The 23,432-nt window shown below is 43.3% G+C and overlaps 1 protein-coding gene across 1 annotated transcript; it reads left to right on the plus strand.

Moving 5' to 3' along the window:
* Positions 1 to 137: 137 nt before the first annotated feature.
* Positions 138 to 22,154, plus strand: sacm1la (SAC1 like phosphatidylinositide phosphatase a). Its single transcript, XM_080525055.1, has 20 exons — positions 138 to 169; positions 1,493 to 1,590; positions 4,617 to 4,691; positions 4,822 to 4,949; positions 6,815 to 6,964; positions 7,666 to 7,725; positions 7,875 to 7,908; positions 8,275 to 8,376; positions 8,691 to 8,776; positions 9,213 to 9,299; positions 9,426 to 9,494; positions 9,621 to 9,700; positions 9,810 to 9,908; positions 10,200 to 10,338; positions 16,376 to 16,445; positions 16,562 to 16,634; positions 16,897 to 16,990; positions 17,743 to 17,835; positions 19,107 to 19,164; positions 19,335 to 22,154. The coding sequence occupies exons 1-20, from the start codon at positions 141 to 143 to the stop codon at positions 19,469 to 19,471; spliced, it is 1,761 nt and encodes a 586-aa protein (XP_080381181.1). The 5' UTR covers positions 138 to 140; the 3' UTR covers positions 19,472 to 22,154.
* The last annotated feature ends 1,278 nt before the right edge of the window (positions 22,155 to 23,432 follow it).

Here is a 23,432-nt window from a genome sequence, read left to right on the forward strand (position 1 = left end):
CAGTAAAAACGGATTGTCAAGCTTAACGTATGGCCACTAGGTGGCGTAGTTGACCCAAAACACGGTTACAAACCACACCCTCTGTCTCCTCCACAGTTGGATGATTCTCACGTCACTGAGGTCAGCTGCAAGAAGTGAAGATGGCGACTGCCTACGAGAGGTTCAATTTGTAAGTATAGTTTTTCACTATTAATGAATTGGCAAGATAATCGTCGGTAAACTAAAAACACGTAGATGTTTTTGGCAACAGAAATGTATTGCGAACACATGTAATAATCTTGTTATGCCTGTCAAAGGTCGTCAGACTGAGTTTGCTAGCTAGCCCTGCTAGGTCTGACTGATCCCGATGCAACAACCCATACCTGGCTAGTGTGTCAGCTTGTCAAACCACTTTGTCACATTGTTTTTGAATGACCTGTCATGCCAGACACGTGTGTTATGTTCTTACAACTAGCTATGAACATAAAAAGTCCGTCATAAGAATAAGCATATGACAGGCTTTAACTTTTCTCTGTACAACCAAAATGTAATGCTGTCTGTATGAGGGTAGGTGTGACGCGCAGGTCGAGCTAAACGTGTAACCATTGAGCAACATTGGGGTGGAGGAATATTGAATTCCTGACTGAGTTGTCATTGTAGTTTCAGTTAAACACAGTTGATGGCAGTAAGCTTGCTGGCGTGCTTGTCCTCACTAAGGAAGTGAGAGTGAAGATAATAATAATACAGTACAGTAATAATGGCGCTCTTGATCATACACCTGAGAAAGCAGAGAGCACATCAAAAGCTCTACCAGCAAATAGGAATAAGACCCAGTACTTTTCTTTGCTACTTTCAAATATTATAGGTCTTTGAATGATCATACCAAGGCCTGGTCTTCTACATGGGGTTGTCAAAAGCTATGCCAGTAGACCTATCAGGTTGACCCTGGCTTGGCTTTCCTGCTGTGACAGGACAATGTTGTGACATTAATCCCCAAACAATGGACCCTTTGTGTTGTCGCTACTTCACCTCTCTTGAAGCTGCTGCGTTGTGTGGCCGATGAGGCCGCTTTTTTTTCTGGTGCAGGATTTTCCAGCTCTTGGAGTGAGCTTGTAACCAAGTCGAGCGTCATACTGCAGGAACGTGTAGCTACTAGAGCCACACCTGCGATACACAATACAGTGCATTGCTCAGCAGCTTTTGCTGTTTCAGTTTTAAATGCTCTCTCAACTTGTCTGGCCTTTGATGAGTTTGTGTGCTGCTCCTAGTTGTTGGAAGTGCTGCAGATCTCTTTCACTGTCTTGCTGAAGGAATGTTACCACTGTTCCTGCAGATTAGATGTTGATGCTGGGCCAAATTTTTTGGTAAACTGCTATAGCTCAATGTTAATCATAGTGTTTCTACCTTTTCATAAACATCAAGATCATTATCACATGTCTGTCATGTGCTGCATGATAGATGGCAGACAGCCTTTGTGCACAACAGTACATTGCATCTGATTGACACTCCCCAGGCACACTACCGCCGAGAAGTTCTACATCGAGGCCTGTGATGATGGCGCTGATGCTGTCCTGGCCATCGATAGGGTATCCACAGAGATGACCCTCACAGGTAAGACCCCTATAACAGTGGAATTACTGGAGTGACAAGTAGCCTACATTACGCTAGCAAAGGTAACTGCATGACAATGGAGCGGGAGGTTTGTGTCATTTGTGGAATGGGGGCTTGGGGCCAACACTGACTGCTCAACTCCATACTAAGCCTTTACAAGGCAACATATGAACACACAGGTGTAGGGGCAACTTAATGTGGGCAGGGTAGTGTTCTGTGGTCTGGGTTTGATATCTTACCCACTTAGGCTACCTCTTAACTGTCCCTCTTAAAGACCTCTTCAACCCCACTAACCCCCTGTACAGTTTCTCCACTGTAAATAAATTAATTTAAAAACGAAATCTTCCTTCTTCTAGCATTATGACTGCCAATGGCCCCTGGTCCTGGCATAGATTTATTTTTCTTATGATGACTGATGGATAGATGATTCACTGACTTAGACAAATGTATTTGTTGTGAGTCGCTTTGAATAAAGGCGTCTGCTAAATGCCCAAAATGTTTGTAATGTAATGTCACCCCTCTATGGAAGGAAACTAAGAGACACTGCCATTACACACTGAGTTGGGGTCGCTTCAATTCTTGACAGTTCTTAGAATGTTCTTCTTAGAATGTTCCATTGCAATTTAGATAGAACTGACCTCTGGCTCTTACTTTAAGCGTTATGGAATGAGAAGCCGTGGTATATCGTGGATATCGGCACAGCTAGCGGTGTGGTTAGGTGCTGTTACACCCCCTAGCTGTGCGATATCCACGATACACCACGGCTTCGAGTTCCATAATGCTTTTTTAATGCTTTTTTTTACCACACTTAGACAAACTTTTAATTAATGTATTTTAATGGAACTATGTTTTATTGTAAGTGTATTTGAATGAATGAATGAATGAATGGTCTTTATTGTCATTGATATAGTACAGGTACCAAACAACGACATTTGGGAGAGGGGGCTGCCCTGGTGCTAGGAAAAAAAAAACACAACTAAAAACAAGAAGGGAAAAGAGCTGGTTTACATAAATAAAGGCTATGTACACTACCCACTATACTATACTATACAAATAAAACACTGTGCTGTACTCTATGCTATGCTATACCTATTCTAACATTTCCTATTCTCTGAACCTTATGTACCCTAGGGTTGTCATATTGCACATAGTGTTATTGCACATTCATTTAAAGTGTCGCAGTTTGCAGGTTTGAAATGTACACAGTTGTGTTTCAGTATTACACTTGATTTCAATCTAGTAGCTGCCATCAATTTGTCTAGATTGTCCAGGGCCTAGAACCTAGGTCTTTGCTGTGTTCAGGGCCTGAATGGCCCTGGGGTAGAAGCTGAGCTTCAGTCTGTTTGTCCTTGCGAACATGGTCCTGAACCGCCTGTTCGAGGGCAGCCGAGCAAAGTGTTCGTACCCAGGGTGGGATGGGTCTCTGGAGATCTTGGAGGCCTTCCTGAGGCAGCGTGTGTTGTACAGCTCTTCCAGAGAGGGGAGGGGGGCGCCGGTGATCTTCTGGGCCGATCTCACGACTCTCTGTAGCGCATTCCTCTCTGCGGCTGTGCAGCTGGAGAACCAGATGCAGATGCAGTAGGTGAGGATGCTCTCCACTGCGCAGCGGTAGAAGGTCACCAGCATCTCCTGTCCGATGTGGTCTTTCCTGAGGACTCTCAGGAAGTAGAGCCGCTGTTGTGCCTTCTTGATGATGGCTGCTGTGTTGATCTTCCAGGACAGGTCATCCTGTATGTGCACCCCCAGGAATCGGAGGGTTGAGACTCTCTCCACGCTCCCTCCATCAACGAGCAGGGGCTGGACCTGGTTCAGCAGCAGGTTGTTAACCTTGCACAGCTTGCTCAGCTGCTCTACCTCATCCCTGTACGCCGCCTCGTCCCCCCCCGAGATGCAGCCCACCACGATGGTGTCGTCTGCAAACTTTACGATGGAGTTGCTGGGGTGGACGGGGGTGAAGTCGTAGGTGTAGAGGTTGTAGAGGATGGGGCTTAGCACGCAGCCCTGGGGGGACCCAGTGCTGAGTCTGAGGGCTGTGGAGGTGTGGGAGCCCACCCGCACCCTCTGGGGGCGGTCAGACAGGAAGTCCTTGATCCATGCACATATAGAGTGTGATAGTCCCAGGTCTAGTAGTTTGGTCACTAGCCTGTCTGGAAGGATGGTGTTGAAGGCAGAGCTGAAGTTCACAAAGAGCAGTCTCGCGTAGCTGTTTCCCCTCTCCAGGTGGGATAGAGTGGAGTGGAGAGTCGTCGCGATGGCGTCCTCTGTGGACCTGGGGGCTCTGTAGGCGAACTGGTATGGATCCAGGTTGGGCGGGAGGCGTGTGACTATGTGGGCCCGGACTAGTTTCTCGAAGCACTTCATGATGATTGGTGTGAGTGCCACCGGGCGGTAGTCGTTTAGGCAGCTCACCGTGCTTTTCTTCGGGACTGGGATGATAGTTGAGGTTTTCAGGCAGGGTGGGATGGTTTGTTTGGTTTGGTGGGATGGTTGGGATATTTGTTAATAAACAGTTGTTTATCGGTGGTTTATTGGTTTGGTGGGATGGTTGGGATATTTGTTAATAAACTGTTGTTTATCGGTTGTTAAGCAACGGTAATAATGTAACTTCGATAAGGGTAATATATACAAACGCTGAGTAATATGAAAAGATGTGTCAACAATCAACATTCCATTTAGCCGTGCGTATATCATGTATATCAGCATGGCTGGAACGCAAACTGACCAATAGAGACATGGACCGGATCTCTCTGTTGTATAACATCGCTTTAATGGTCTATGATGGAGTGCCTGCCTTATTACTGGGGCAGGGAGGTTATATACCTAAAGGAGTTCTTGAAACACAGAAGTTCTGAATACTTGATGAGCCTTTAAAGACCAGAACTACAAAGGGTCCTGACATATGCCTAATGACCTGCACTTAATGAAGGCCTGTAAGAAGAAGACTGTACTCATGGACATCTATTGTAGTAGCCTAATATGTGTTTTATGGAGTTGCAATTATGGAATATTGTTCCTTATTTCTGCAGGGAAGAAAGATGTCCCTCCATCAGCAGTCACCAGGCCCATCTGTGGCATCATGGGCACCGTTCGTCTGGTGGCAGGTACAGTACACGATCTGACACTGCTCAGCAGCGGGCGCCATCTTGGCTCTGACTGTAGAACCAACGTGTCCCTGTGGCTGCATATGAAAAGGACACGGCCATCTGTCAATCACGGTTTCTCACCTCACAGGAATGTACCTGGTTGTTATTACCAAGAAGAGGAACGTCGGCAGCCTGCTTGGCCATGCTGTGTGGAAGGCCGTCGATTTCGACGTGATCTCCTACAAAAAGACCGTGCTTCACCTCACAGAGACTCAGGTGACAAACATTCTCTATTACACTATCCACATTCCAACAGACTGTCCTGAACCCATTCTGCATTCTCTATGAATCAAGCCCCTTGTGAATACTTCATGGACATGACTTTGCATTGTATTAATACTACTCAGAAGTCTCAGCGGCCACAGCGATGAGCAGTGACAATACTGTAGATTTGAGCTACTGTAAAGACCACAATGCTATCTTATTTCAGCTAAGCAGGCCATGTACATTATTAATCATGGCTGCTATTCCTGTAGCACTAAGTGAAAGACCAGCCTTGGCTTGTGAGTCACTGTAACTGCCTCTGGGGAGTTGAAGGAGACACACCATAGAGCAGCAGTCTGCAATCTCACCAGCATACTTTTTTTGTTTAATATTTCGAATTCAGTTGGCACGTCTTCGTTTTCACCTTTTGAAAATATTCTAGAAGATTCTAGAAGCTAAGTATATCAACACACATACAGTAGCTATAAGCTGTAAGGATTTCATGTCTTTAGCTAGCAGTCCTGCACGCAGAGCCCCTTACCGAAGAGCAGAGAGAGAGAGAGAGAGAGAGAGAGAGAGAGAGAGAGAGAGAGAGAGAGAGAGAGAGAGAGAGAGAGAGAGAGAGAGAGAGAGAGAGAGAGAGAGAGAGAGAGAGAGAGAGAGAGAGAGAGAGAGAGAGAGAGAGAGAGAGAAGGATGAGGAGGATAGACCGCCACGTCTGCATTGGCAACAAACAGGAAAAATAAAATGCTGACAGGACAGGATGGATTCAGGGGAAAAAACAGCATCTGCAGCAGCCGTAGAAGACGTTGAAGAGGGGTGGGGAGGTGTGGAGTCATGTCAAGCCCTCTCTCTCTCTCCCTGGCTCCCAGAGCTAACTGGCTTAGCATCCAGATCCTATTAGCCTCACTGAGATGTGGAGAGGCCGCAAAGCCTGGTATTGGTTGCTAGCTTAATAATAAGACATGAGAAAGCAATGTGTTCTCCCACTCAACTGCGAAGCTTTGCTTGTTTTCTTCCTCATGAGAGTGAACGGAATGGGGGTGACGTAGACAAGGGTGAGAACGAGGAGGCCCTCTCACACTGAAGGGTATTGTAATACAAGATGAGGTCATTAGGACAGTCACTAACGGTAGCCACAACCAGGGCCTCTTCATGACAGATAATTGTCAGATTAGAGTCAGTCTGACACATGGAGAGGAGGGTGATTTTGCGGAGGTTTAAAATACCAGGTTTCAGACAAAAATGGAAATGAGTCAGTCATTTAAAACACAGTTGTTTAGCTTTCTTTTTGTCGTATTCATCGGTTCATGCCTACTTGAGCCTTGTACCTTTTCAACAAGGTTCAGTATCTAGATAATAATAATACTAATAATACTAATAATAATAACTTTTATTTGTATAGCGCTTTTCCTGCAAACGTTGCAGCTCAAAGTGCTCCAATCATTATATAATCATAATTTAATTATTTGTGTAAATGTCTTTTATTAGGATAACCCCTTGAGATGCATCATCTCGTTATCGAGAGGGTCCTAACATAATAATAATACAATCAAAACAACAGAAATAATATTAAGATCATATTTATTATTAATTATTTAGTCATTTAAAGGCAATATTAAAACGATGGGGTTTTAGTCATGACTTGAAAATATTTACTGAAGTTGCATCCCTAATGTAAACTAGCAGGGCATTCCACAATTTGGGTACATAAAATGAGAATGCAGCCTCACCAAATCTATGATGTATCAGATGTGTCTCCCTCTGTTTTACAACCTCTCAACACACGCACGTCCCACACTGTGACTCCACAATGCGCCGTCATGATTTTACCCATTTTGCTTGTGCCAGCTAAAACCTATTTCCTCCTCCGCCAGTCGCAAGACAACAAGACCTTCCTGTCCATGATCAACAATGTGCTGACCACAGACGGCTTCTACTTCTGCACCGACTATGACCTGACCCACACACTGCAGAGGCTGTCCAACACCAGCCCCGACTTCCAGGAGATGAGCCTGCTGGAGAGGGTGAGAGAGGAGAGGAGGGGAGAGGGAAAGGTGGAAGGTCAGAGCAGGTCTCTACACCTCTCTAAGAAACTCTGGACTGGTCTACTGTACCTAGCCATCTCAAAAGAGGCTGAGCTAGCTCCATTAGATGATATCCCCTCATCTATATTGGAGTAGTGTCAGATTAGCAGTACTGGTGTTTGGTCTCCTGCCATTCATGTAAACCACACGCCTCACCTAGTGTGGGCACCACGCGTGCACAGTGCACACACTCACTCACTCACTCACTCACTCACTCACTCACTCACTCACTCACTCACTCACTCACACACACACACACACACACACACACACACACACACACACACACACACACACACACACACACACACACACACACACACACACACACACACACACACACACACACACTCACTCACTCTCACACTGGCGTCATGGGTTTCTACCTGTTTGATGCCACTGTGAACAGAATGGACAGAAGTTGTTCACTTTCTCGTCCACTCAAAACCAGTCTCACTGGTTTGGTGGTGATAAACACATGGCTTTGGAATGGAACAGACTGGTGGAGTGAAGATGATTTACAGAAGTAGATGATGGATAGGTTAGACGAATGGTTGGTTGGTAGATTGAAGCACTGATTGATTGATTGATTGATTGATTGATTGATTGATTGAGTAACTGATTGATACTCCTGTTTTTAGGCTGATCAGCGGTTTGTGTGGAATGGGAACCTCTTGAGAGAATTTGTTGCACAGCCAGAGGTGAGCATTATTCCTAAATTAAACAACACGGCATTACCAGCAAAAGAAAACAACATCTGTTTGACTAGATGTCTACTGCACTGGCATGTTGTTTCTTACTATAATGTGTACTGTAACATGCTTTAAAGAGGCTGTTTACTTCCTCACAGCTCCACAAGTTTGCACTCCCCGTTGTCCATGGATGTATCCTTGTCATGGTCCTGCTGTGCTCCCACTGGCAGACGTAATGCCCTTGTTCTCCTGACGGGCCCAATATATAAATGAATGAATGAATCTTTATTTCGAACATGATTTAAAAATTAAAAAATTAATAACTAATAACGAAAAGTACAGGTATCACTGTTCGAAAGGGAGTAGAATGAAGCCTAAGCTTATCATGTCCTACCCCTATATATTTATTTGTTGTAAGTTGCTTTGGATAAAGGCGTCTGCTAAATGCCAAAAAATGTAATGTAAATGTAGAACCTTGTATGTCCTATGGGTTGATGCTCTCTAGTCTCTACAGTGACGAGTGTGTTCTGTGAAGTCCTTAACACGGTCCTGACACAGTCATTGTGATGAAGCCGTGCCGCATTAACGGAAAAATCTTTGAGTGGATCCTGATCTCCAGGAGGAGCTGCTTCCGGGCCGGGGTGAGGTACTATGTCAGAGGTGAGCAAGACCCACTGTGACTGTCTGCAGCAGAGCATTTACACGTCAATACAGATCACGGAGACTGCCAGTGGTCCCGGGCCTGAGCTAGATTACTCTTCCTGCTACGACTGGTGGATTGATGATTCACTTGCTTAGTCAAATGTATTGATTGTAAGTCGCTTTGGAATAAGGCGTCTGCTAAATGCCAAAAATGTAAATGTAAAAAAAATGTAGATCGACGAGTTGGTGGTTTGTGTCGGAGCTCTGGGTGTGTTGTAACGGCCTTCGTGGACATGCTGACGGACGTTTCTGCTTTTGTTGCGTTTCGTCAGGCATTGATTCAGAAGGCCACGCTGCGAACTTTGTGGAGACGGAGCAGATTGTTCTGTACAACGGAGGACGGGCTTCGTTTGTGCAGGCAAGTTTTGAATTATCGATCTACGTACGCTTGCAGTGCCAAAGATTCTCCCGCTTTTCCCCTTTACTGTGTCCCCTATGACTACTGCCCCCCTTGTACTGTTTCTCTGTCTTCCAGTGTCTATATATTAAATAAAAAATTTAAAAAAATCCTTCACTGACGTAGAGCTTAGTAACTACTAATATATAATATAAATATTTATACATACCCTAGGGTGGTCACTGAGACTGCCAATGGCCCCGGGCCTGAGCTAGATTACTCTTCCTGCTACGGCTGGTGGATTGATGATTCACTGGCTTAGTCAAATGTATTGATTGTAAGTCGCTTTGGAATAAGGCGTCTGCTAAATGCCAAAAATGCAAAAGTGAAGATTCTGATTCCCTCAGTCGGTGCAGTTTTATAACTGATAACCCTTTGTATCCTTTTCCCTTCACAGACACGAGGCTCCATGCCCTTTTTCTGGTCTCAGAGGCCCAACCTCAAATATAAGCCCAAGCCACAGATCAGCAAAACCACCAATCACGTAAGGCCTTTCACAATCTGCTGTCCATGTCTCTTTATCATTGCATGTTGTTGATAACCCAATTGAAGTGGTCTGGCAAAAAACAACCGATGGATCTTCCAACTGATTCTTCTCAAACTGTTTTAGATGGACGGCTTTCAGAGACATTTTGACTCCCAGGTCCTCATCTATGGGAAGCAGACTATTCTGAACCTGGTAAACCCCCATATCTTTTTCCAAGCCTCATAGTGTCTGAAAAATCTCACTATTGTAAGGGAAGGATGAGAAAGAGAGATAGAGAGGAGATTGTCTTCTACACTATGATGTGTTTTTCACTTTCAGGTGAACCAGAAGGGGTCAGAGAAGCCTCTGGAACAGGCCTTTGCCAAGATGGTGACCGGCATGGAGAACGGCATGATCAAGTAAGGGGCGACCCTCCCTTGTACACATTCACCCCTCTGCCCCTTATCTGTAAGATTGAAACCTGTCATTGTGTCACTTACACATCAACACTGTTACTGATGTCTTCAGGTATGTAGCGTTTGACTTCCACAAGGAGTGCAGCCGGATGAGATGGGACCGTCTCCAGATCTTAGTGGACACCGTGTCTGAGACGCAAGACGACTACAGGTATTCCATTTGGACAGCTTATGGATGATAACCATACTTGAATGCAAGCACACAAAGCAAAACACTGTGAAAGTCCAGTCTCTAGTAAAAGGGTAGTCAGATGAACAAAGATGAAACAGACATGATATTCTACCCCCCCATGCATGCTATCTCTGGCAACATCTCTCTGATCCACATCCACAGGGGGCAAACAGTCAATGACTACTCTACAATGCAGCCATTGTCTCTGGTTTGGCCTGTTCAGCCATGTTCAACCCAACCTTGTCTCACGACCTTGTGTTCTGTCTGCAGCTACTTCATGGTGGACACGGAGGGGAAGGTGGTGGCGCAGCAGAAAGGCATGTTCCGCAGTAACTGCATGGACTGCCTGGACCGGACCAACGTCATACAGAGCCTCCTGGCCCGCCGCTCCCTACAGTCCCAGCTACAGGTCTGTGGAAGGATCCCTCTACTCCTTATTAAAACACACTCGGATGGACTACGTTGTTTCACATCAATGTGACACGAGCTGGTGCAACCCGGGAACAAGTCGGCATCAGGCATTTTTCTGAATAAGAAACCAATCACATTTTGATTGGTTGGCGACTTGTTCCCGGTTTCCCACCAGCTGCTGTCACATACGCTTGATTGATCTTATTGACAGTTGGAAAGGAGAGCTAAACTAACTAAAAACAAATGACCTGACCTGGGTTGCACCAATTTGGCGTAAGTCATTACTACCGTATTTTCCGGACTATAAGGCGCACCCGAGTATAAGTCGCAGCAGTCAAAAAATGGGTCATGAAGAGGAAACAACCACATATAAGTCGCACTGGACTATAAGTCGCATTTATTTACCGTAGAAATGTATTTCTCAAAAACATTCAGTTATTCAATTACACAATAGCACACAGAACAACAGGCTCAGGCTGAATGCCGCTGAATACCGGTGTCCGGTATGTGATGAATAAAAAAATTAAAATAAAGAATAAATAACAATATTAACACATTAATAAAGAACATACCTGGGAGGCTGAATAGGCTAAATTGGTTGTAAAGTCGCTATGGAATAAGGCCTATGCTAAATGCCCAAAAATGTAATGTGTCCGGTATGTTAACGTACCGTAACACAACAGTTATTCAACCACCGTACATATTATAGCACACAGAACAACAGGCTCAATAGGTGTCCGGTATGTTAACGTAACACAACAGTTATTCAACCACCGTACATATTATAGCACACAGAACAACAGGCTCAATAGGTGTCCGGTATGTTAACGTAACACAACAGTTATTCAACCACCGTACATATTATAGCACACAGAACAACAGGCTCAATAGGTGTCCGGTATGTTAACGTAACACATTAATGAATAAAGATGAACACATTAATAAAGAACATAGGCCTACCTGGGAGGCTGAATAGGCGAAAACGGACATAACAAGCCAGCGAGTCCAACAAGCAAAGTCATTGATATTAATCTCCTTGGCCACTGCCAGGGCGTGGAGACGTAACTGCACTGTTGACAAGCCTCTCCCGGCAGCACGTTGTTCAAGCACCCATCTGTGGACTCGTTCCTCCATCTCTGGCCATCTAGCTTTCAGCCCGCGATTCGCTTTCTTCGTTTTCTTCATGGCAGTGAGAGTAACCTCTGCTTTTCGCCAGTCCCTCACAAGTTTCTCACTCACTCCAAACTTTCTTTCTGTTGCTCGATTACTGTTTTCGGCTGCATATTTTACAAGTTGCAGTTTGTAATCTGCAGAATAGGATTTTCTTTTTGACTCCATTTTGTTTGTGTCATCAGCTGTCTTTTTCAGTGGTAGGCCTACTCGTTGTCACACACCTAGAGCGCCCTCTCGTGGTTGTAGACGGTAATGTTTACTCCTTGGTTCATGTCAGTCAGAGATTACCGTATGTCAGTTCATGTCAGTCAGAGATTATGAATTATTGATATATAAGTCGCACCTGACTATAAGTCGCAGGACCAGCCAAAGTATGAAAAAAACCGCGACTTATAGTCCGGAAAATACGGTAATGGTGCTTTTCCACTACAGGGCCAGCCCGGGTCAGCACGGCTCGCTTCGGCACGCTTTTGAACAGTTCTGGATACGCGACGTTTTCCACTATACACAAGAGACCAGGAACGAGTAGGAGGAGTAGGAGATAGTAGGCGGAGTTACGCGTCATAACAGTGTCTTAAGATTCCCCCCGCTATACAGATCAGCAGGGGGAAATGCGATAAGAATATTGTCAAAATGCAGCACTATCGTGCACAGATCAGCCTTACAACATGTAATGTTAAGTGCCTGTAACTTGCCGCTTTCAGTTCTAGTAGACTAGTTTAGATCTCGCAACCAGGGAAATGCCGACACAATTCTATTTTTATTTCTCCTGACATGTTGAGCACTGTGCTTTTTTTGTTGGTGAACTACCGTAATAAGCCTAAAAAAGTTCAACTGTTCAAAAAGTGCAACTTCTCTGCTTTCAGAAACTGTTTGAATTTTTTAGATTGGGCATATAGTTCATGAATTACGCTAGTTCATGAAAGACGCGAATCTACCGGCATTTGACTGCCGCTGGACTGAGGAACACCATAGGCACAGCACATCGCCATAATAGCGAATTTTTTTGTTATGCTTCTTGTAAATAAAAGTTCTATGATGCATTGAAATGACATTAAACTAAGATAATACGATGGTCAGCATAATTTTTCGAATCTTTATTAATAAGCTATTACAGAAACAGTAGTGACATTTTCCTAGAGCGAAATCTGTTGTGGTATTTAAAGATGGCGGTTAGCGAAGAAATCTATGAACATGGGATGACGATTTCCATTGACCAATCAACAGTGTGCAGCGTCACACGTCACACGCAGCCTGGCAAAAAAGTACCCGTGCCATTTCTGGTACCCATCCCGAACAAGAACTTCTTGTTTGGCACGGGTACGAGAAATGGCACGGTCATAGCTAGTAAATACTTAGTAATGCGCAAGTTGTTACTAAAAAGACATTGGGCCCTATTATGCACTTCTTAACTTGCCATCTTAAGTCTTAATTAAGACGCACCGCCAGGTTAAGACCTACCGCCACCCTTATTATGCGCTTCATACGCGCTACTGCTATTATGCAGGTGTCGATAGGCGCCCACACATAAGACGTAATACTCCCGTGCATATATTACTCATTGTGGGAGTGTTCATATGTTAATGAAGTGCACTAGGTGCCGCTGCTATTATGCGATCTGACTTTGCTCCTAGCGCTAAGAAGTGGTTTGAAAAGTTCTTAAGTTTAGACTTCATGCACGTTTTGAAACACGAGCGCGCCTCCGCGGTTTGCGCATGCATGTGGGCACACATGAACACGCACGTGGCTCCACGGCAAGACGTCAATTACGGTCACAGTATAAATGCTTTATTTCAGAAGGGAGAGGCCAGCGCTGTACAGTATGTTGCCTCCGCATACTGTGCACATACAGTACGAGCATGCCGTGCGTAATATAATGACATCAACATCTGTCATTCCTGCAGTCTTCCAGCGACCCCTCTGTAATACTTCTCAACTCACAAGCGGAGGTATTGCCGTGTTTATTCAGAAAATAATGATTGCTGTGTTTATTCTTTTTTTTATTTTTTTTATTTTTTATTTTTTTTAATGATTTTATCCCTTTTTCACCCAATTTGGTAGCCAATTGAACCCAACCTAGCATCCAATTATCCCCTGCCTATTGCGAAGGATCCGCCGCACGACCCCGTGGCCGGCAGTCCCAGAAGAGGCCGCCAGGCAGACTAGCTGACTGGCTCCTCGAGCCCAGCACCTGTTATTCCGGCACCCCGGGGGCGCTGTGCTGTGTTTATTCTTAATACTATATCACACAAGGTTGTTCCATGTTGCCAGGTGACTGTCTCCCTTCCGTCTCCCTGTCTGCAGTTGAACTTAAACCAGCTGACCTGTTCTTTCCTTTAACGAATTTGAGTATAAGGTTCCCTTGCACAGAAAACGAGTAAGCTCGAGATAAGATTGCGAACTGACGAGCCTTGACCTCATGCACGAGCGTGTTACTTTCTTCTGCAGAGAAGCGCGCTGACCTCCTTCTTAGGACTTCCATAATAGCATAGCGCTAATGACTCAACGCAGCCGGTTCTTAAAGGGAATGGCACCTGGCACGCTGATTGGGTTGATTGAGAAGACGCCCAAAACACACCCATGACTAATTTCTTTGCTTAGCGCCGGGTTTTAGGCGCCCACTACCGCACGCATAATAGCAAAGTGGCCTTGACCACGCCTCCACGTCTTAAGTTTAGATCTACCGCCTCGTCTTATTGCTTAAGACTTATGAAGTGCTTAATAGGGCCCATTGTCACATAAAACATAGAAGAAGAACATTATAGCCAATCAGCGAGCAAAGCAAAACCCTCCGTTTTTAAATCCTCAATTTTGGCCGCCATTGGCTAAAAGCTGTAATTTGGCTCTACAAGTGTTAATATGTCATTTTATGACGTTTTAATATGTTTTCAGGCGAGAAAGTAACCATATATATTCACAAAATGTGTCCAGTTTATCAAAATAACCCGTTTATATATCTGATCTGACGTTTTTTCCCCACTTCTGTGGGAAACTTCGCTAGCAACACGAGTAGAGCTTACCGTCGTTACCTCAGCGGAGATAAAGTAAGGTATCTTAGCAACGTAATGTTGCTAGCGAAGTTACACCACCCTAGGGTATGTATAAATATTTATATTATATATTAGTAGTTACTAAGCTCTACGTCATAACTAGTGTGCTTGGTGCAACCCATTCAAGTTTAGTAGTGACTAAATCTTGATTTAGTAAATACTTACGCTATAACTAGGGTTAGTTTGTACTTAGCAAGAAGTGGTGCAACCCAGGGTTTCCGTTAGAGAAAATTGCCGCCGGACATCATGTCCGGGAAGATTTCGATTTACCGGACAAACGTGATACATTCCGGTCACCATATTAAAATATAATTAAAAAAAATTATTAAAAAAAATCATCTTTTTTTCCCCCAAATCTAATATAGCTGTTTGTCGCGGTGATTACTGTTGTGTAGCGGCCTATATATGCCATTTAATGTCTATTTCTCATCCGATACGATTAGATGCGAGCTATATAATATATAATAATATAACATGATTCGCATGCGCGCTATGCCATTATGTCCAGCGCTGAACGGGCGCATCGATCAATGAACGGACTCCACATTACGTTAACTGAAGTTTGTTAAATTGTTTGGGATTAATGTGAGTTTTCTATTTTCTCTTTCCAGTTTTACCCTTTTTTAATCAATAAAACAACGTCATTTCTATAACCATATATCTCCGCAACTTGCAATGCGCATTAGCCGTGTTGTAACGGTTTTCCTCGTTGACTTGGTTGTCCGGGGTGCCAGTCAGGGCGAGGCCTGACAATTTTAGTTAGTGTGGGGTTGTTTTAGTCAGTCTTTAGTCAAGTTAAACCTTTACAAGCGCTACATGCATCAAAACATGAACCCTTTTTTGTTATACACATGTGAATAGGTTATTGTAATATTATAGCATTTTGCACAACAGACGAAAATTAGTACACAAAGGACATGTGTTGCAATTCAGGTGCACTGTATTGTCACGAATAAACAAAGAACTCTCAAAAAATCAACTCAAATATGCAACCAGCGTTAACTTGGGAGTGTCCAGTTCACAAACTCCGATAGGCTTAGTGGTGTCGGGTTACCCGCGCTGCTTTAGATGAGCAGCTCCTGCTCTCTCCCCAGCTCCGGTGCAAGCGTATGACATTCCCAACGGCCTTGTATCCAACTGTATCCTTACGGGGCATTGTATCCAAAGGAATCATTACGTTTCATCCAGCTCTTCGCGGTCCGAGTAGGCTAAAACATTTACCGAGACGCAGACAGCAGACGCGACCTGCGGCACAAACACGAACGGACGGAATAATCCACTTCCTGGTTTGTTTGAATCATCCCGCTCTCAGCACTCGGTGAGAGACACCTTATCATTTCGCGTCGTCTGTAGAGAACGGGGATTGGATGATTTACGATTGGATACCGGCAGCGTGTGACGTGTGACAGCGTGTGAAAAAATCGTGGAAGTGACAGTCGGCGGCGGAGACATGGCAGATGTGTGACCTTGCCCTCCCCAAGGCGACTTCGGTCCGCAGTTTTAATTCGGTTACAGGCACACTGGAGAATACGGGGATTTTTTAAAATAGAAGGAATCAGAATGTGAACTTTAGCGAATTGTATTCAAATTGTGCTTAGAGGGAATTATTTTCACCGGACATTTATGTCCGACGAGTTTTCAATTTGTCGGACTTCAACAAATTTTACCGGACAAAGACCGGTAATTGCCGGTTAACGGAAACCCTGGTGCAACCGACTCCTGGTAGCAGCTGCCCCCTAGTTTTCTTAACCCTATTTCCTTCTACCCTAGCAAATGACTCACAAACTGTGTTTATTTGGTGATTAATCACAGAGGATGGGGGTCCTACACGTCGGCCAGAGGATTGAGGAGCAGGCCGATTTCGAGAAGATCTACAAGAACGGTAACTGCTCTTCCTCCTCCATGACACCCACAGCCATTTTGAATGTCATGTGAAGATGCTCTCCGTGCTCCCCCTCTCCGACACTGCTCTCTGACACTGGTTTTCTCTCCTGCCAGCTTGGGCCGACAACGCTAACGCCTGCGCCAAGCAGTACGCAGGTACGGGAGCCCTGAAGACCGACTTCACAAGGTACAGTAGAGGATGCGTCACGGATGCGTGTATCCCACTAAAGTCAAGTCTAGTCTAGTCTCTGATGTAGCTTCAGAGCTTTGTCAGACTTACAGCACGTCGATGGGGATGAGGTTGGTCAGTGAGGTGAATCTCAAATGGATGTCATTGATGTGGAATTGATGGTATGATCTGCTTGACGACTGTCGGATTGCTGTCTGGATCACTCGGCCTCATATTTGATATAAACTGACAGTTAATGTAATCACCTCCTCTCCCTCAGGACAGGGAAGAGGACCCAGTGGGGCTTGGTGATGGACGGCTGGAACTCCATGGTCCGCTACTACAAAAACAACTTCTCAGATGGCTTCAGACAAGTATGTTTAAATACTTCTACTAATGAAAGTAGAATTTCATGATAGATTTGAGGTCAATGCATTAATTAATACTCCAAAATTGTCTTGGTACATTTTCACAAAGAAAGTGTAGTAGTGTATATATACACTCACTGAGCGCTTTATTAGGAATGCACATGGTCAGCAACAATACTCAAATAGACTGCGACATTCAAGCGATGATTGATTTGGTATTGACGGGCCCAAAGTGTGCCACGTAAACATTCCGCACAGCATTATACCACGTCCACCAGCTTGGACTATTGACACGCAAGGCAGGTTGGGTCCATGGAAGGTGTATAAAAGTGTTATAGTATTTGGTGAGTGTATCATGGTTCCCACAAAGAGAAATCAAGGTCTTAAACATTTTTGAAAATAGACATGGGTCATTGAAAGTGCTTGAATTCATCTCTCTCTCTCTCTCTCTCTCTCTCTCTCTCTCTCTCTCTCTCTCTCTCTCTCTCTCTCTCTAAAAAAAAATATATATATTAAAAAATGTTTTACTTAGCTCTAGTTCTAACTTAACTAGTTCTGTCTCAAACTATGCCGTGTTGGGTCCTTTGAGGGATTTGAGTCTTGAAAGTCCCTGAAAGTCCTTGAAAGGTGCTTGAAAGTGCTTGAATTTGATGTTTCAGAAGGTGTGGGAACCCTGTTGTATATATGGATATGTTTTAGAGAGACTTGTCACATGATACATGTTTGTTGGTATGATTGTGTTTGTTCCTCATCTCTAGGACTCCATTGACCTGTTCCTTGGTAACTATGCTGTGGATGAACCAGATGGCCCTACTCCCCTACGTGGCCAGAAAGACTGGAAGTTCCTTACGGTCAGTCCCCTCTGCTCTCAATAGCACTGTATTATGGAGAATAGAGCTGGAGGACATTTAAGGGTGGAGAGGGCCTTTTAGGGTGGAGAGGGCCTTTTAGGGTGTTGAGGATGTTTTGGGGTTGAGAGGGCCTTTTAGGGTGGTGAGGATGTTTTGGGGTTGAGAGGACATGTTATGATGCATTCTCTGATCTACTGGTCAGGCCCTCCCTCTCCAATTGATGCTGAATTTTGCCATCTCCTTTAAGGGAGCCTTCCATCATTACTATTCAGTGGCGACGTTTCAGATGGCGCTAAATTAATAATCAGAAGGTCTGGGAGTTTTTCTCCCAGCAAAATGTGGCCTTCTGTAAACACATTTAATGCAATTCTACATAGTATTCAGCAACATTTTAATCAGCAGTTTGCTTCCTACCGAACCATAACACTGGTATATATAAATATTTCCCTTGAGTGAGCAGAGTCTGTGTAAATCAAGCCCCTGAACACGTTTATTGCGAGAGCGCACGGAAGGTTGGCTGTTGGATGTCTGAGATGACAGAGACGCATCATTAATTGTATTTGGACTGTACATTACGTCCTGTGATTTAAAAACTATGAATGGTAATTGTGCAGAGAAATATTTATGAGCTCCCGTTTATCATCCATAAAAGAAGTGCTCTGCTGCTCACAGGCTTGCAGTGGTGGCTATCATCCGCTACAGTACCCACTTCTTATCTTCATAAAACGGAACATTTACCTCTCGATCACATATCAACTAGCAACTCTTTTGTAAATTAGCCAACGCTCATCTCAGCTTACATGAAACGTAGTTCCACTTGGGCTGAGGAACTGACGCACTTCCCTAGACCAACAGAGAACTGTCTGCCTGAGAGGTATGAGGAGAACCATTTTAAGGCAGTGTCTGTAATCCCTACACAGTATCTAAGGCGGTTTATTAAAATGGTATGATCAAATTGTAAACACACGACCCTCCATTGTACCCAATAAAAAGAGATTTTCCACCAAGAGGAAAATCTCAAAATCTCAATCTCAAATCTCCCACCCTCAAGACCACCAGGACCAAGCTCTGGACCTGGGGTGATGGGGCCTTTTCACCCGCAGTCCCGTCCCTCTGGAACGCCCTCCCCAACCACATCAGACAGGCCAACACTCTGCCAACATTTAAACAGGCCCTCAAAACCCACCTCTTATTACTATTATTATTATTATTATTATTATTATTATTATTATTATAAGAGATTCATGTTTTTATCTGTCTTTTTCTCGCAGCTTCCCATCGTCATGGTGGTAGCGTTCTCCATGTGCATCATCTGTCTCCTCATGGCTGGTAAGAGACGTCTTCCACCTTCTGGTATCCCACTTTGTGAAGGAAGAGGTCATTAGCTCTTACCCTATCAACAGGCCTGTGTCCTAGCTATTTGTCTCTGACGAGTGTGTGTGTGTGTGTGTGTGTGTGTGTGTGTGTGTGTGTCATCCCCCCCCCCCTCCCTCTCTCAGGTGACACGTGGACTGAGACCCTGGCGTACGTGCTCTTTTGGGGAGTGGCGAGCGCCATCACCGCTGCCGTCATCATCTTCAACGGGCGAGACTTTGTGGACGCCCCCAAGCTGGTTCAGAAGGAGAAGATGGACTGAATGTGTGTGTGTGGAAAGCAGTTGGGGCCAGCAGACTTGTATACCTCACCATCTTCATCCTCCTCCTCCTCCTCCTCCTCCTGTTCTTCCTCTTCTTCCCAGCTGCTCCAGGCTTGGACTCTGTACTGACCTGCTCTCCACACTCTACCGCTAGAGTTTCTATGAGGCTTTCTATTACAGAGCTCCTGTTTGATTATCCAGTAAAACACAAGTCTGCTCTCGCAACAGTCTCCTGTACAAGACCCACTCTCCTTATTTACTGCTCTCAACCGTCTCTTGCCAGACCCACACTCCTCCCTTACTTACCTACCTTTTCTTTTCCAGATTCCTTAGTTACTGATGTGTACAGAGTTTCTAATAGCTTTTTCATTTGTTTTGGATTGAGGTGGGGAGGGTTGGTGTGCGTGTGTGGTCAACCTTGGCAGTTGTTTGGCCAACTAAAGGCATACGGTTTATCACAGAGGTTACAGACAAACCTTTGATGGCACTTTAGTGAATTACAGCAGAATTGTACAATTTCCATGAGCGAAAATAGATACAAGAGATGACCCTGCAGCCATACAGCTTGTACCTTACTGAAGGGTTCCTTCTCTCGGTTTACTGTTATTGTAATGCAATTATGTCACTTCAACTTATGGAATCCGCAGGGAAAAGGAATGGCACATGTGCATAATAGAATTAATTTGTGACACATGGTTCTGATAGTATATGATTGGCTGATGTTTTGGTTGTCCTCTTGAATGTAACAAGCCTTACTAAATTGCTAACTGTGATAAAAGATATATAAGATTTAACATATTAGTTAATCCAGGAGAAGATGGGGGTGGGAAATAGTATGTCTTCCTAAGAACTTAATCATGCATAGTATTTATTATGATTCTATTTAGGTAAGGGCTTCTTACTTATCCTACCATCTTATTTTTGCACTTTGAGTGAACATGAAATGAGTTGCACATAGTACTGTATGTGATGTGAGTGGTGCAGTGGAGGCTAGTGGAGGATTGGCTTATTGTAATGCATGGAATGGAATGAGGAGCCTGTCCTCTGATTTCTACCTCCACCAGCCTCCCCTGGAGTGGTGGTGTGAGAAAATAAGGTTTCCATTTGATCAGGACCAATGAGGTCCACGATTGTAGTCTCTCTCCCATTGATCTATCCTCTGGTGGGCATTTTTGAACTGTCACAATGTCTTCTTAGTCTATTCCAGTTTACCTCTCACAGCATTTTGAAGTGTTGTGTTTCAGATACAGAATCTTCATCCACACATAAACCTCTGCCTTACAAGCTTGCCCCTCAATGAAAAAAGGGGATGATTGAAATAATACTACTATCATGCATTTGACTTAAAGTCTTGCACTGGTTTTCAGGGTGGTTTCAGACTTACTTTGTTAGATTACGTACACCGTTATGTTGCAATGCCTTTTTGTGTCTGCTTTCCAACTCTTGATTTCACATTCCAAGTAAGTTAGGCTGTGCTCTTTGCATGTGCCGTTTTGACCACTCGACAAATATTCTGGTATTTTTCATAAGGCAAGGCAAGGCAAGGCAAGGCAAGGCAATTTTGCATCTTAATTACACAAGAGATGAAGAGATTGTACTGTATTGCTATTGTTTATTTTGATCAAGAAAAATATTATAGAATTAAGTTGAAAGGTTAGCTTAGCTATAACATAATTTGGTGGTAACACAAATTCTACCTAGACAGTGGTAATTATTTATAGAGGTGCAATCCATGACCAACTCATGCTTGTCTCCTGTGCTACCATTATCCCTGTGTATGTTTGACTTATACATTGTGCACTTGAAAGGGTGAAATGTGTACCATAAACATATCCTTGCAGTTACATTCTGTATATTTTACAATGAGATTTGTATTTTGAGCACGTATTTGCAGAATCTATAATTGTAAGAAGAAACTGATTTTATCTGGCTGGGAGACCATTTCTAAATGGCCATGTTTACTGATCTTTCATGGCAGTCCACTGCATTTTAATGGTTTGATTTGCCTGGTGATGAATATGTTGATAAGGGGATGTATAATCTTGGGTTTGTGTTTTGAAGTATTACCCTCAAAATATTAGATTTATTTTTGGAATAATTATGTGTTAGATTTAATTCTCAGTATTTTACTTTTCTTTTTCAATCATTCCCTCTTGATGGTATGCGAAGATATGTCCTCAAGAACAATATGAACATATGGGTACAACAACAATGGATGCATTCCAGATGTGTTTAGAACAGTTAGGCTGTGTAGATGATGTGATTTCTATCATATTGATGTGATTCTTGAGACATTAAGCTCTTCTTCTGGTGAATATCTGATAATCTACACAGCCTGTCTATTTGAAAAACTGTCTGCCAGTGTGTAGAAGCTCAACATTCCCCCTACATGATTATTTCTAAGCTGTGAAGATTCTGACCAGTACTATGCGTGGTTTATACTTCCATAGCTGTTATTTTAATAATCAGACCTCATCATTATTTTGGTTTGCCCATTATTGTTGGTGCAGTGTGATTTTAGAACATGTAATAAGATTCAAGAATGTAATGAGATCATTTAATGAGTGGTATAACTAGAGATGATGGGACTTATAGATTTGGGCCAACCTACACAGCTGTGTATAATTTAGAGAGCAGCCGCAATGTTGGTATGGCTCCGTGAATTATTAAAATTCTATCATGCAATGGCTTTATGGTTACGAATTGTTTATTTCACCGTCAATAAACTGTAATGAAAATGGCAAAACAATTTGACTGACTTAATTTGTATCAGTTGATTAGACAGGTTTCGTAGAGACACGGTTGCATCTGGTCGCAGTTGTAGGGAGCATGCCTATGTTCCCCGGGTCCTATGTTCCCCGGGTCCTATGTTCCCCGGGTTCTATGTTCCCCGGTTCCCCACTTCCGAAAAAGGGTTCTATGTTCCCCGCTTCCGAAAAAGGGTTCTATGTTCCCCGATTCCGAAAAAGGGTCCTATGTTCCCCGCCTGCCGTTGTGTCAAGCGACCCCATGTGTCGTTATGTGGTACTGCATGAGAGTTTGACTCTTTTTTTTTCTTCTTTTTTTTTTTTCTTTTTTTTTTGGGTCTTAAGATGACTTGGAAATAATGAAGAACACAATGAATGTCATAGTATTGTCTCAGCATTTTATATAACTCCCTAGATAGATCATTTTCGGGATGGAATTGAAAATCTTATATTCCTAAAAGAACACCAGTGATATATATATATACACATTATTAAATATTTTTTCTATATTTTTGTCAAATGAAATCAAATAAATACAGTAGAGATATCAATCCAAAATATAGGCTTTTATTGCAACCAACAAAAAAAAAAAAACTATGTTTGTGCAAACATGGTGTTTGTTTCCAAGACCAAGCATCAAAATGCCAGGGCGGCGTCAGGCACAGCAACAAACAGCAACAAACATAATAACAATAACAATATTTAGGCCAATAACAATAGCATAATAATAACAATAACAATAATAATAATAAGAAGAAGAACAAAATTAGGCCAATAACAATAATAATAATAATAACAAAATTAGGCCAATAATAATAATAACAATAACAAAAGTAGGCCAATAATAATAATAATAACAAAATTAGGCCAATAACAATAATAATAATAATAATAACAAAATTAGGCCAATAACAATAATAATAATAATAATAATAATAATAACAATAACAAAAGTAGGCCAATAACAATAATAATAATAATAATAACAATAACAAAATTAGGCCAATAACAATAATAATAATAATAATAATAACAACAACATAGGCCAAAGTGCTATCAAAATAAATGTGGAAAAAATCTAAAAGATCTAGCCCATACGGACGCTACGGCTGACAGCCCTCCAGTACGAAGCCAGATCTCTGAGGCCCTGCATATACTGTCCTTTCAGCCTCAGTAGACGGGCCTCCAACTCCCTCCACTTCCGCCTCCTTGTT

Source organism: Nansenia antarctica, assembly GCF_963989245.1.
Source record: "Nansenia antarctica genome assembly, chromosome: 3".
Taxonomy (NCBI): domain Eukaryota; kingdom Metazoa; phylum Chordata; class Actinopteri; order Argentiniformes; family Microstomatidae; genus Nansenia; species Nansenia antarctica.

Bases quoted from the DNA above. Each gene is read 5' to 3' on its own strand.
- sacm1la (XM_080525055.1), top strand. From the start codon at position 141: ATGGCGACTGCCTACGAGAGGTTCAATTT. The intron at 9,300-9,425 runs GTAAGGCCTTTC...AAACTGTTTTAG, and splicing joins TCAGCAAAACCACCAATCAC to ATGGACGGCTTTCAGAGACA. The intron at 16,446-16,561 runs GTAACTGCTCTT...CTCTCCTGCCAG, and splicing joins CGAGAAGATCTACAAGAACG to CTTGGGCCGACAACGCTAAC.